Raw genomic sequence first — 14,796 nt, forward strand, 5'->3', positions numbered from 1 at the left:
AGAGAGCTCCAAGGCACTTGGAAAACAGTCCAATGAAAACACAGTTAGATGGACAGAAAACTCTCCGTCTCCCTCCATTGTTCCCTTCCTTCATCTCTCTTTCAACACCTTTTACTATTCCCTTCATCTTCTTTGTTTATTTTTCCTTAATAGGCCTCCTGGCTATATCGATGCGTGCCCTTGAAAGAGGAGAGAGGAAGACAGAGAGAAAGAACGGGGGCTGCAGGCAAAGATGCACCGAGCGCGACACGTTCTCCTCCTACATCCCCCCTGTTTCCTCTGCTCTTTGAGTTTACACCGTAGAAGATAACAACGTGATATTTCACAGATTCAAAAGAAAATCAAAACCTACTTCCTAGGATTAAGGTTTCATCTGTAAAAGAAAGAGGCGGAGTTCAGCGTTTAGTCCTCCAGTCTGAAGTCGTGTGTGTCTCTCATCGTCCACCTGTCCTCCTCACGCTCATCTTCTATCTTTTATTTTGTTTGCTCTTTACTTTCGCAGTCTTTGGATACGCTCACATGCACAGAATAACTGGATTGGATATTAATTTAATTAAAGTTGATTTAATGTTCCCAGTTGAAACTTTTTGGATGGATTTTCTTCTATTAAAAAACTATTAATTATGCTCAGTAATTTCTTATTCCATACACAAAATAACACAGGTGAAGTTTGCATTAGAAAAATCTATATTTCCCCAAACTTTTCTCTGTCTGAACACAAGGTTTGCAGATACTTTTAACATCAGTGTTTTTTTGTTAGAGCACTTCGGGGAACATTAAAGCCGACCTCGAGTCGGCAGGACTCCAACCAAACATGGTTCCTTTTTTAGAAATGTCAAACAAATTACTGGGCGTTGATTCGGTTAGATATTCATTTGCAGCACTTTCATAAATGATTAAACCTGTGATAGAAGCTGCATCTTTATCCTGCTTTTCACAGGCTGCATCACGAAGTAAAACCTGTGTTTTTTGTCAAATTTGCACGTTTACCTGCTTTTTCTTTTGCAGTCTCACTAAATGTTTTGCCACCAATAACATTTCTTTACTTTGTGACTCAATTGCGTGCATGAAATACAAACAAAATAGAAACACAACAGCAGAAACACACCTGGGATGCTATCAGCTGTCGAAGATACCTATAAGAAAGGTAAGAAAGGCTCAGTTTAGGCTAACCGATCGATTGCTTGGTATTTCTTTTGAATAACACATTTGGCACTTGCATGTAAACACAACCATTTATTTGCCTTTGCCTCTGTCTTCCTCTCTACCTCTCTGTGTGTGTGTGTGTGTGTGTGTGTGTGTGCCTCCTCCTGTTTATCAGTCTCTCCAGCAGCACTGGCCCTCCTCGATGGCTGTCCTCCGATACAGCGTATACTGTAGTTAGCTTAAGGCTCGATTGTGTGTCCAAAAAAGTCGACGGTGCGATTTCCGTTCTCCTCCTGTAGTCTTTCTTTCGCCTTTCATCTTTGAGCGGCCTTTGTTTAGAAGGGTAAAGTTAAGAGTGGTGGATAAGCGGCGTGACGACTCATCGCTCTTAATCCCCGCAGCCCTACCGTGCACATACAAGGCTCTTTGGCAATCCATAGGTTGCAATAAAACAATCACTGACATTTTTTTCACACAGTGTCTGTCCATCATTTGGGCATCATACAGTTTGGAAAGCAAAAAAATAGAGATATATACCAAAAACAAACTCTAGAATACTGAATCTAAAGCACGACTCCATAACAGCATGTTAGATTTTGATAAACCTCTGATTTTCTGCCTTACTTTATCTTTCCTCTACTCTTTGTAAAGACTCATAATCTGTAATGGAAAATAGGCCAAAATAGCTAGTAAAGGACTGAAAGAACACGTAAGACCGTGGAGTCCAACACAAAGCTAAAATAAAAGGCTAAAAAAATGGCATAAGAGCTCTACAGGGCGGCTACGAACTGAAGCTGGCTTTTCTTTACCTTTTTTCCCAAAGAGACACAAGTCTAAAACAGAACAAAAACAGTCACCATTACTCTTCTATGCCACTGGTTTCACGAAGCGCAGACCGGGGCAGACAAAGGAGCGAGCGAGCGCCACATGGCAGGCTAATGGACGTTAAAAACTCACAGAACTCATATCCAACACTTTCAGAAACAAACCAAAAAAAAGAAAAGAAAATGTCCTTTTTCATACTCGTTTCCTTCTTTGCCATTAGAAATCTAGATCATTTGAGTTGTGTGGTTCAATATCTTTTTAAACTTTTTTTTTTGGGGGGGGGTTAGGCATTCACTTGATATGTGTTGATTTCAGTCAAAAATGACCCACTGAACCGACCCACTGGTGCCCTGTGGAACATGCTTCTGCTGTTCGCGCTGAAGTTTCACGTCTGCGTCAGTCATGAGGGCGGATCATCAAATTCCTTTCTTCATCAAGAATCCCAACACTTTAGCCCAGACTGTGCTGCCATTTGTAGTCCAAATGTCCAGACTGTCACAGGTGCTGTAGTCCATTCTTCCCGATGTCGTTCCAGTGGCTCGTGGGTAATATTCAATGGTAGATCAATTATTAATACTCTTTTTTTTTTTCATTCCTTCATTCAATCACAGGCTTTTAGAATCGAGCAGGCTGTCTCCTGCAGGCAGAGGAGAAAATGGACTATAGGCGGGGGGAGACGGGGGTCACATGTTCCCCTAGTTTAGGCCTCGTAGCATGTAGGGGAGATAAAGATCACAAGTTCCCACTGGCACAAAGACAATCGGGGAAACTCCGGGTTCACCCCGTTAGACATCAGAGCAAGGGGTTAGCGGGGCATTAGGTAGGGGACACGGGGGTCGAGATTACAGATAGTGCTTCGTTTTCAAATTGTCTGAGAACAAGATGACTTGCGGGGGCTCGCGTCTTCCCCCACCATCACTCTCCAGAGTTCCCCTCTGAGTCCTCATGCCTCTGAGCAGCACCTCTGCTGGTTCATCTTAACTTTATGCTTGATCCCGTCGTACAGCTCAAAGTTGTAGTTCTCCAGTGTCGTGGAGGAGCGCGAGGAGAGCCCGCTGTAGGAGCACGTGCAGTAGAGGAGGAATCCCGCGCACACCGCTCCCAGCAGGACGCCTAACGAGCTCATCACGATGATGGTGAGGAGGATCGGGTCGAGCGTGTACAGCCAGGCGTTGTCCTTGTCCTTCTCTGACACCAAGGTGACGGAGGGGGGGTCCATGTTGGAGGAGGGGGTGGAGAAGGAGGATGGCCACCCTGGGAACACATAGTCTGGAGAGAAAATAGGAAATCTTAGCAAGCTGATGTATTCAAGACCACAGTTGTTATTGATTAGCAACTTTGGAAAACGTAATGCAATTAATTACTCTAAAGGTACGATCTGGTGCATGTGGTGAGGGCTGAAGTGTGCACTCCTACTTAGTAAGGCAATCGGGCTAATCCGAATAATGAATGTGTACACACGAACGAGCCAATCCACAATTAAGTGCTGCATTTGGAGTGTTTTATGGAAGCACACACTGCAGACAAGCAGGAAAGCTGTAAACAGACAGTAAACAGACTTGTTTAGCGAGCTAAAAGCTGAGTACTCTCGTCTTGTTTCTGTCAAGAGGCTGAAAGAAACAAGGAGCAGTGGGCACAGACACACATGTAATCTGTGATTGTTACAGACAGATGTTTTTCTCGGTGCCCAGAAGGAAGCTGTCTGTCTCACTTTGTCTGCCGTGGAACATGAAAGAGGAGGAGGACGAGGAAGAACGCACACCGTATGCACACGCAGACATGCGCTTTTGCCAGCTCGCTCACACTCGTCTCCTTTCTTTGCACACAGCAGAGATTGTCTGTCACCGTTGCCACGGGCTCTTTTCTGGATGAGCCATAGGCACGCCTGTCCTTAAAGAGCAATTTCACTTGTCTTTGGGTGAGACTTGTAAAACAGCCAGTATAGCCCGAGGCTGCGAGGAGAGAGGAGGATAACCTCACCTTCGTTGATGGGGGGCTTGTGGTTGAAAACAGGATCTTTTTCAAAATCTATTGGCCTGGGATCTGTTAAAGAGACAGAAAGAATAACAGTATTAATCTAAACCGTCTGGAGCTACTCCAGAGTCCCGCCGCGATAACGTCGCTCCGTGTCTACGCTGCATTTGTAGATGGGTATCAAACAGCTCAAAGAGTTTAAACTTTCTGAAGAGATCAGGGAAGAAAGCTCCTCCAAACTGTTTTGTTCCGCGCTCGGTCTATCGGCGAAAAACAACATCCAGTCTTACTGAACTCTTCTCCCAGACTACCTGCGTAAAGCCAGCAACTTCCATTATGTGATAAGCATCAGTGCTCTTTTTTTATTTGCTTAGAAATGAAAAGAAAGACGAGAGGAAAGACGCGAGTGGAGGCTGAATTTTAAAAAATGAAAGCACACAAAACAGTTTCATAGAAAAATATTACCTTTATTACCTTCACATTCACCACAGTTTATTTTCTTTTTATTCCAAGACCGTGAAATTCAACAAGCTAAAATACCACTTTAAATGTTCGAGGCAGGCCAGAGTGCAAGGCTTTGGAGGTTTTGAGGGCTCAATTCTTCTTCAGTTTTATTCAAGGAAATTGACATTACAGTCCCCAGAAATAAATGGAGCAATATCTGAGCAGCTGATAATCATTTACTGCCAGAGCAGAGGAATCAAAAACACATTATGAAGTGAAACTGTAATAGATATTCAGAAGATAAAAGGTGAAAAACTCATTTAGAACATATGAAAAAAGCTTCATTTCCTCAATTAGATAAAGTTGTTCGTCTGTGAGACAGTTTTGGCATCTTGCGATTACACCTTCAATAAACTGCATTTACAAACTTTGCATATTTCCTTCAAAGCTTACAGATGAATTCCTTTAAATGACACCTGCTGCACTATTCGCTCATGAATGTCGTAGAACTGAGTTTAAACGAAAGACGGTTTTCTAAAAATTGATTTTCTAACCCAATTAGAGAACAAACTAAAGGAATTAACCAAATTTTAATTTCATTTCAAATATTAAAACGACAAACAAATCCTATGCTAATTGAGTGCATTCAATTAAGCAAACAGTGGAGCGTTTCTAAATGTAGTTATTTGACTGACATCAATATTTAATGTCCTCAAAGTGCATGACATTGAAAGACAACCATCAAATCTTGACAAAGGCAGAGAAAGTGCACAAAAGCAATATAACAGCAATGTGGCTTAGGCCGGGGATGAAGAAGTTTACAGCCTCAAGGCTGATTTTACTCAGGCGGAGCGAGTGAACTAAACTCAGCTTCATCTGAGGCCGTGTTTCAAAATCATCAAGCCTCTCTGCTTCCAACAGATTTACAGAAGAAACATTTAATTCATTAAGAAATAAAAAACAAAGCTATACACTAAAGTAAGATAAATCTCAACGCGTGGTTGTATCTAAATTTACAATCAAGCTGAAAGCATGAAAGGTTGCAAAACTAAAAAGTGATTAAAGAGAGCGTCGGCAGCAGACTTTAATGAATTAATACTCTCGTGTAATTAGATGTAAAAACAGTGCAGTTATTCAGAAGTTAATGAACCTGGTAGCCGTGCTGTAATTATGTTTTAAAGGTTCCTACTGAAATGCAAAAGACGACACGTCTGTAAATCTGCTGCCTGACTACAGACCCTCCACGCTCTAAATTCTCCTTTTTCACTGCAAGCATTGACAAAACATTAAATCACTTAAAGAAAGATGAGAAGAAAAAATCAGGATAAAAACCAGAGGTTTGGACGCTCTTTGGATGACTGCTGAACGCTTTCTAATGATCCTGGCTGAAAGCCCTCGGGCGAGGATCCTGAGAAGAATCATCGCATGGATCTGAAAGGAGATTAAAACTCCCCGTAGCCCCATTTTATCTCCCTTCTCCAATTAGTAAAGAGAAAAATAAAAAAGGATCTTTTTTATTCAGGAAGAGACAGGGATGGCTCTTTGGCACCATTCGCTGTTCCACAGGGGCCCGAGGACCTGTTAGAGTGCTTGTACGATAATATTTCCACAGGAGGAAGAGGAAAGAGAGAAAAAATAGAGATGGCCTCAGGGCTAGAAATGCTTACCGCAGGGCTTTATGAATGCAATCAGCTCCATTATCTAATTAGAATTATTAAAAGGCTTCAAAGTAGTCTGTGATGGAGAAGGGAGAGGGAGGGAGGGAGGCTGATTTATAAGGGCCGCATGAAAAGACGCCAGAAACTTGCAAAAGTTCGATAGAGAGTGAGAGAGAGTGCAGGGGAAAAGTGCACGGGTAGCACAACATAAATACACCCGTATATCATTCCTCTATTTGAATCCAGCCCCACATTGATTGGGTTATGGCACAAGGCTGCTAGAATGAGTCATATAATGTGTAAATCATACGCGAGTCGATTGATATGGAAGGGAGAGGGGCTCGGCACACTGGAAATGGATATGCAAGCACAAAATAACTAAAATACTTGTTGACTAAGGCACAAAACAGCATTTTATAAGATGCAGCATGATGAAATAAGCCAATATGGGGAATATCTGCAGTGTGGAAAAAATGCATGAAACAATGATTTTGATAACGGTGTTTTGAGAGCTTGCTGCAAATCTGGGTTCTTGGCTAATAGAGGTCTGCGGTGGTTAGATGGCGTTTGCTCGTCTGTGTGTGTGTGCAGTGCAGTGAGGCTTCATCACGCTGTCTATTCTGCCAAGAGACTTCTTTCATCTGCTTTTGTGTTTGAAACAACCTGCCCTCCTCCATCTATTCTCTCTTTCCTTCAATCCAAACCACAACCTGCCTCCCTGTTAGCCTCCCTCTTAGAGTAAAAGAAAGATCTATCTTTAGAAAGTATAGAGAGCATTTTTTTCCTTTTACTTCTTTCATCTCCCTCCATCTCTGGGCACATTCTTTGGAGAAAAAGGGGGCTCGCTTAATGGGCCCTTCTCCTCTGAGAGATTTTGCTCCCCTCCATTTCTGCCTCTCATTTTCTCTCCTGTGTTTTTCACTGGGAGGATTTGCAATGAAGGGAAGGAGAAGAACAGGAACAAGTGGGTTTTGATAAAAAGGCTCAGGGATTTGGGCATGAACAAAATGATGTAGGGGGTAGAGATGCTGTGAAGTCCACTCTGATACACCGTCAGCTTCACAATCTAGATAGATTTTTTCTGACATCATGTGAGCATTCTTCATAAAACACGTTAACACTTTAGATTTGCTTTATTATGAGCTCCTATCTTATTCAAACTAGAAGCTTTAAAAGAGCTTTCAAAGCTTTCAAAACACTAAATGACACCGAATAGTTTTTTTCATCCCAGTGTGCAGAATCAATATAATTTTTAGTCAGCAAGTATAAAAACAACTATAGTGTGACTAGTGTGCACCAGCAACACAGAAGGACAGAAAGAACATTAATCAATTTATGAAAAGATTCACAGTAGATGTAAGTAAATTAAGAAGAAAAGTGCTCATGTTCTCTACACTGCAAAAATATGAAACCGCTAATCAGAAATGCATCATGTTACACTTGCTGATTAAATACACAATCAAACTTATGAAAGCAGTCCTGTTAAAATGCCAAGTAAGACCAAGACGAAAGATTCAATTCATTTCAATGTTGTTAGTATTCAAACAATAGTCACATCAAGGTCTTTATAGTCAAAAATAAAGACCTACAGAGAAAACTCCAACAATCAGACACCCCCTATAACCAAGCACCTGGCGACAATGGGAAGGAAAAACTCCCTTTTAACAGGAAGTTACCTCCGGCAGAACCAGGCTCGGGGAGGGGCGGGGCCATCTGCCGTGACCGGTTGGGGGGTGAGAGCTTTCTTTAATATGACTTGTAACTTGTATAGTTCAATTTAAAAACAAACTGTTAACGTTTCGGAGGGAATAAATAAATAAATAAATAATGAAATAATGTGGTTGCACGTCCTTTTATAACTGGTTTGCATAGAAAATTAACCAATGACATTCAAAATCATGCCAAACAGTAGTCAGCACACACCTGCCATCGGTTAAAGAGATTCTGACTACAATCAAATAAAGTTCAGCTGGTCTAACACGACTTTTCTGACACTTGCTTAGTTAACACTTTGTTACTGACTAAAAGAGACCGGGTACCCCTCCAAAGTGGTCAGGGAGGTTGCCAAGAGGCTGACCGCGACGTTAACCACACGTGACAACAATCTCTGCATCCTTCACTTCTTCCATAAGCGTGTGGGAAAATGTTCTACGGTCTGAATTCTGTGGCCACAGTCCAGAAAGTGCCCATCACCAAAACACCACCAGACCCACTGTGAAGCACGGTGATGGCAGCATCATGGTTTGGAGCTGTTTTTCTTCAGCTGGCACTGGGGAACTTAAATAAATAGTAGTCAAGGTGCAGGGAACAAGTCTCAAATACCAATCAACGTTGGTGCAAAACCTTCAGGTGTCTGCTAGAAAGTTCTAGATCGATATGAATTTCACCAAGTCATCAAAAATATCATCACCAGAAAAGCTGAACCCAAAAGAAAACCTGTGGGGTGACCTGAGGAGGGCTGTGCACAGGCGACACCCTCACAACCTGACCGGTTTGGAGAGGGTCAATAATGTTAATTTACGATGTGCCATGCTGACAGAGTACTACCTCCAAAATGCTGTGTAATGCAACCAGCTTACTTTAAATGTGACATTTCCCTCCTTTTAAGGATTTTAGTTTGTTTTCCATGTGAACTGTACAGGATAAACTGTCGGTCACATTAAAGATGGAAAATGTTGGAAATTATTTATCTCGGTCTCAATAAAACCTGACATTTTAACAGGTGTGTCGACTTTTTCTATCCACTACACAGACCATCATTGCAGTGAGTGACAGATGCCGATTAGGGGCGTAACAGTTCAGAAGCAGACACTAAATTTGCGATACATCCACGGCCTCGTTCGTTAGACCTCACCGCCGCTGCGCTCTCATCTTGTTATTGATACGATATGGAGATGATGTAAAAGTTAAGAGCATCAACTCAGTGAAAGACTGTAAATACAGACAGACCATATGTGACAGCCATGGCAGACTAACTGCAGGGTCACGTCTGGTACATTAGCCAAGCTTTGCTGTAAAATCCAGTTTAAATGAGCGTCTGTTTACTGGAGCATTTTTGTGTTAGTATAAACAGCATGCGTTTGCAAATATGGGATGCATATTAGCAGCTGACAGACAGATGTTGCGTCCTGTAATGATGTGCTAAATAGACATGACTTTGTATTGCTTATGATAGCTGGTCATGTGGAGCTGGTTAAAAGCAGCTGTTACCTACAGGAGAGGATTAGGGCCACTGAAGATGAAAAAGTGACGACTCAAAAATATTTTCCTCAGTGGCCCTAATCCTCCCGTCCAGTGATGTCCTGTGAAGGTAGGTAATCATGTCAAAAACCTGTTTGCTGCTTTTTCTCGTTAATTCAAAAGAAACATGAACTGTACCGTGGATCTGGAGAATCGTTACACCCCTAACAGAAAATACATAAATAAAAAGTTACATTGTTGCTGCTCTAGAATCAGTCGGCAGTCTTTAAGCAGATAAATGATTTTCCAAAAGGCTTCAGTTGTAAAATGCTCTTTAACAAAGCAAGTTTGGTCTCATTTATTGGACTGGATACCAGTGTTGGATGTGTTAGAAACAAAAAAGGCCTTGGTAATTATGTGCAGAAAGTAAAGACTGTTTGTAGATTGTTGTATTTGCAGAGATTTAAGAAAAACAATATTCCACATTCAAATGATGCACGATAGTACTTCTTTTCTTTTTGTTTCATTCACCCAACCTAATGTGTGCAAGACATACACGGGTGTTTAGTTTGAACATTGACAGACACAGGCATCAGATTATCCACGAGATCCAGGCAACAAACTGTAGAGTCAAACTGCATCCATTCAGACTCTTACTGGACACAGAGGCACTACCTCATATCGGAGGTTATAGGTTTAAAGCACGTTTTTTAAAAAGGCATATCCAGAATGTAATGAAAAACACACTCAAAGTAACATGTGAGACTTGAAAATCTCAGAAGTGTCCGTGCATATATTGGTGCGCGTGTTTCAGCTGATGTGATGCGACGTAAGCCGTCTCAGAGCTGCAGGGTGCATGTGCAGCTGTCTATCTGTCACAGCTGGACCGGCAACACTAATTCTTCCTGTTTTTTTGTTATTAATCTGTCTCTGTCACTATCTCAGTCTCGCAAACACACGTGGGCAAATAAAATTGGGCTTCATTCAGTCCCGGAGAAGCAGCCATCACTCTTAATGCTGCACACAAACACAGCGTGTCTTTTCTACCTGTGTGTAAATCCTTCCTCTGTCTGACGGGTATCTGGAGACAGGCAATGTCCAAGCTGCAGATCAGAGCGGGGCAGACAGACAGATCCTGCTCTGACATTTACTGAAGGTGGGGGATATGCTGTTACAACCCTGACATTGTACGCTGCATGTAAATGCAGTGTGTGTCATCCACAGCCTGTTATTCATACTACCTTTACTGTGATTTACTGTGGTCATAATCCAGCTCGCTTTCAGGGTTCAGGTATAGAAGCCAGTCTACGCTCGACATCAAAAAAATTGCCCCACAGTGTCGTTATCAGGCCCTCTTCAGCCATCAGAAATACAACCGAAGCTCTGTCATCTGCTCTTCAGGGGTACAGTTTAATGTCAGGACTTCTTTCTACCAGTTTAGTACGCCGATCAGTTAATTAGATCAGCCGTCAGCAACGTGCACTGGAGTGCCTCTGTGCAGATCCTCATCAGTGAAGAGCAGTGATTATGCTGAATACGGCTTCTTTTCACACCCCTTGATCGCTTCATTTAAAAAACATACTATTAAATCAGATGGGCCTTTTCAACACTGGGAATCGTAGCTGTCCTCTTTCTCCAGTGATATGGTGAGCATGGGTTCCAGACTCGGCCCGGTGCTTGGGTTCAGGTTGTTTTGGTTAGGGCTATGGATCAGATTACAGCCTGGGTTTTGGCTCTGGTACCAGTTTTGGCGACCTTGCTGATATGGCAGTTGGTTGTTGCGGTACGTCACCGAATGATGATGACTACTGCTGGTCTTCTTGGTCGCCCAGTGGTACCGGTGGCAGCACAGTATCACCAGCACGGTTATACTGACCAGCACCAAGAGGGCACCGCCTCCCGCCAACACATAGTACCAGAAGGCAGGGACTGGCTGCACCACCACTGTGTCTACTGTGGGCTCCATTCCAGATATGGCACCCCCTGGAGGGCAGGAGGACACATTACTGGTTGGCTCAGTAGATGAGCAAGGCAGGCATGCAGACTGCATTAAAGAGTTCAGATTTAGAGATCTATGTTCACTTCACCCCTGTCAGAGTGTGAGTGAGCATGGCAGGTCTGTCAAGCTCTGAGCATCTCCACACACTGAAGCATGCTGCTGCAGTAAAAGTGACACTTTTTCAAACATTATAACTTCAAACTGCAACACTAACATGCTTGGCTAACTTTCCTATTAATAATAATGAGTTTTATTTAAGGCAAACACACTTTGTTCTGGTAATAAACTAAATATATTAGTTTGGCTATCAGCTCACGTATGCTAATAGTCGTTTATGTTAGAAAAGCCTCCTTATCATAATTAACAATATTAAAAGTAGAATGACTGTTTAGTTGGACTCTAATTTGTGGTTTCGTTCCTAATTCTACTTGGACAGAATTTTCCACCTGGACCCTGAAAAGGCTTCTGAATGTGGCCGAAATACCTTCTTAAAAAAGATGGCAGCATTTGATATCTTCTTTATTTGCACATCTTTCACATCTATAATTAAGGTGTGAGAATCCAGACTGTTTGTAAGGGGAAATTTAGCTTATTATATCCATATTTAAAATGTGTTTTGCAGCACTTTAAAAGAATTCATTACGAAAACTAGGAGCGTTCAAAGTCTTCTGAGGACAGAAGCAGAACATTTTTGCTTATTCAGCTTTAATTAGAGCTAATTTATTATAGCGTTTGCCTAAAATCATTGTAAACTCAGAGAGAACAAAGAGCTTGACAGACCTAACAACAGAAGCAGGGGTCATTTACTCTACAGGGCAGTGTGCCGAAACTCTCGTGCTCGCCGCTATTTAAAGGTAAGAAAATAAATCAGGCAAAAACCACTTTAGCTTTAACATTTTGCTGTGTGTTAATATTTAAACAACCAATTAAAGGCTTCATTTCTTATAAAATATTTAACTTACTGTAACTCTTCTCTCTCTTTTTTTGATTTATGCAAACATCACAAGCATTAGCTGCACATTGACACGCAAAGGCCCATGCCATGCGTTCAGATTGGATCAGAGAATGCAAAGCCTTGATTATGCAGTGCTTGGGCGACTTGAACAAAGGGCGGGGAGTGTTAAGTGGGTGTATTTGCTGGGATGCGGCATTTTTATCGGGGCAAGATCAGACCGAAGTTGAGTGCGGAGAGAAAGAGATGGAGAGGGAGAGGGGGAAATTACAGGGGCAGAGAAAGGATAAGAAAGAAGGCATTATTGGAGGAAAGAATGGAGTGAAATAGAGAGGGGTGGTAGAAAGTGAGAGGAGAGAGGGTGCAAGGGTGGGGAAGAGAAGGCAGGGCGCTAATCCTGCCATGATATCTTTAATCCTGCATTAAAGGGTTTGTCTGAAAGTTCAATACTCTGTCAACTCGCAGTGAAAGAAACCCGCTGAGAGAGAGGTTATAGAAGAGAGAGAGAGAGAAAGGAAAGGGGGAGAATAAAGGAAAGACGGTGCATGAGCAAGAAAGACAGGAAGGAAAAAAGAGGAAATAGAACTGAGGCGAGCGAGGACTAGATGGGATGAGAGAGAAGGAGAAAAAAGAGCTGAAATAAGAGATGGAGGAGAGTTGCAAAGCAGGATACAAAACCTCACGGAACCAGTAAGCTTAATTTAGTCTTTTTTTGAAGTTCAGACGCACTCTTTAAGGGTTTAAAATTGGCTGTGATTGTAAAGCTGCGCTGCACGGAGAGTCTTCCCACCGGTGGATTAACTGACAAATAATTTCCAGGGCTGAAAAAGTTGACCGTTACTTTGCTTTTTGAGGTAGCAAAGGGGAACGGCTGCTAAAGCTAAAACGTGTAGCTTTCAAGGGATGCTTGGTAACTACAGCTTCTGAATCACTTAATTAGCATCAAAGCCGGCCTCTCACTTCACAAACAAAACAGAAAACCAGAGTAAGCCCCTTTTCTCTGTGTAGACGCACGAGTGTGTGTGCAATAATCAACCGATAGCTTCCAACAGACACTTTCAAATGTTTCTGCGAGCGTCTTCTTAACATCAAACTTTTTCTAAATATATGTATATATATTTTTACTGTACATTTTAATCCACCGGGAAGATTTTATAGTAAAAACTTGCCGTCTGTCTGGACTATAATGTGTAGTGAACGCTCTACGAATCAAATATGAGTGCTGCCAAATCAGCGTCTGACCAAATGCGATTTGTCACCATCTCCCCTTCTGTTCCTGAGTTATGGTTGCCATGTAATGACCACAAAAGTGTTTTTGCACAACATTATGATGTCGCAGTGAAGCTGACCTTTGTCCTTTTGGATATAAAGTATCGCCACTTTGTCATTTTATCCCATTAGACCTTTGTGTGACATTTTGTAATAATTAGCGTGTGACCTCTGAAGTCATGGCCAAAAGCTTGGTTTGTAAGGTGATCTTGACCTTTGACCACCAACATATAATCAGTTAACCTTTGAGTTCAAGAAACAATTTGAGGTATCAAATCACCGGACTGGCACAGATGGACAACCTGACAGCGCCTGACAGCGCCTGACACCGCGGCGTCGCCTTCACGGGGCCGACTGAGGCGTTTAGGAAAATGGCTGGTTGCTTATGAGTGCACTGAGTGTTTTTGCATCTGGCGACTGCTTGCAGCAGTACCCACAGGTCACCTGGCAGGGGGCAACCAATCAAACAATCACTGACTTGTAGCGACTGCAGTCACTCTGCGAATGACTGGTAAATGTTTGCTGATATTTGCTGTCTTATTTATGAGTGCAGACAGATTGCCAACACATTGCAATCCAGGTCAGCCTCCACTGATGAGCACAACTTGTCTGCAGTTTGTGTCTTTGCATTAGGGACTCGACTCCACTGGCTGCCATCTGGTTTTATTCTACTTGTATATCTTTTTAAAAGGTTGCCGATGCCGCCCTGCAGCGACTACGCCACTGCGCATGGAGGAATTTCTGTTTTTGAGTTTCTGTCTGGATGCTGTATATGTAAACAACAGCAGCTTATGTCATCACAGGTAATCACTGTGATCATCTGTATTATCACAAACAGCTTTAATGTAATTGCCGACTCAGTCTTATTATCGTTTTTTCACCATCTCCATGCACCAAAGTTTCTTTGAAGATGGCATCTGACTGCTGGTGGTCTCAGAGCTGCAACAGTTTCGAAGGTAACAAGACTGTAAGTTCATATAGTGCAATCATTTTGGTTGTGCCGGGGTTTCCTGTTTTCCTTAAAATCAATTTAGAAATTCAGATTAAGCCTTCGTCACTGCCTCCTTTTAACAGAAGCTTTCCGTGACAGCATGAATATTTCTCACGGTCAACTTTAAAACTGTCAAAAACAACTACGCTTTGTTTGTCTCACATCGAGACACTAAGAAGAATAAACAACACCTGAGGTGTAACTTTATCTGCTCACCCAGAGAGAAACCCTAAAGGGGCTGAGATCACTTCTTAAAAGGAGAAATTTAATCCTTCTTTCTGGGGGTCAGGATCAAGAAATATGGTGTTTGTCAGAACCAGCAGCGTTGTCGTGCTGGGAGTCACATGACAGTTTAAGA

At 42.3% G+C, this 14,796-nt stretch overlaps 1 protein-coding gene across 5 annotated transcripts in view; it reads right to left on the reverse strand.

Annotated features, from left to right (window-relative positions):
• Positions 1-6: 6 nt before the first annotated feature.
• The window catches only part of LOC102310750 (neuropilin-2), a 94,648-nt gene continuing 79,858 nt past the window's right edge, over positions 7-14,796 (reverse strand). For 2 of the 5 annotated variants that reach the window (XM_005925934.3, XM_005925932.3), the window contains 2 exons: positions 3,952-4,014; positions 7-3,240 (listed from right to left, as the gene is read on the reverse strand). In XM_005925934.3, the coding sequence (XP_005925996.1) occupies positions 2,915-3,240; positions 3,952-4,014 (389 nt within the window). In that variant the 3' untranslated portion in view covers positions 7-2,914. Of the gene's footprint in view, positions 3,241-3,951; positions 4,015-4,038; positions 11,211-14,796 lie in introns of those variants that run through there. The other 3 variants (XM_042221780.1, XM_005925933.3, XM_005925935.3) reach the window with 2 other exon arrangements.

The sequence above is a fragment of the Haplochromis burtoni genome, unplaced genomic scaffold, assembly GCF_018398535.1.
Source record: "Haplochromis burtoni strain Fernald_Lab_line unplaced genomic scaffold, NCSU_Asbu1 Contig_74, whole genome shotgun sequence".
Lineage (NCBI taxonomy): Eukaryota > Metazoa > Chordata > Actinopteri > Cichliformes > Cichlidae > Haplochromis > Haplochromis burtoni.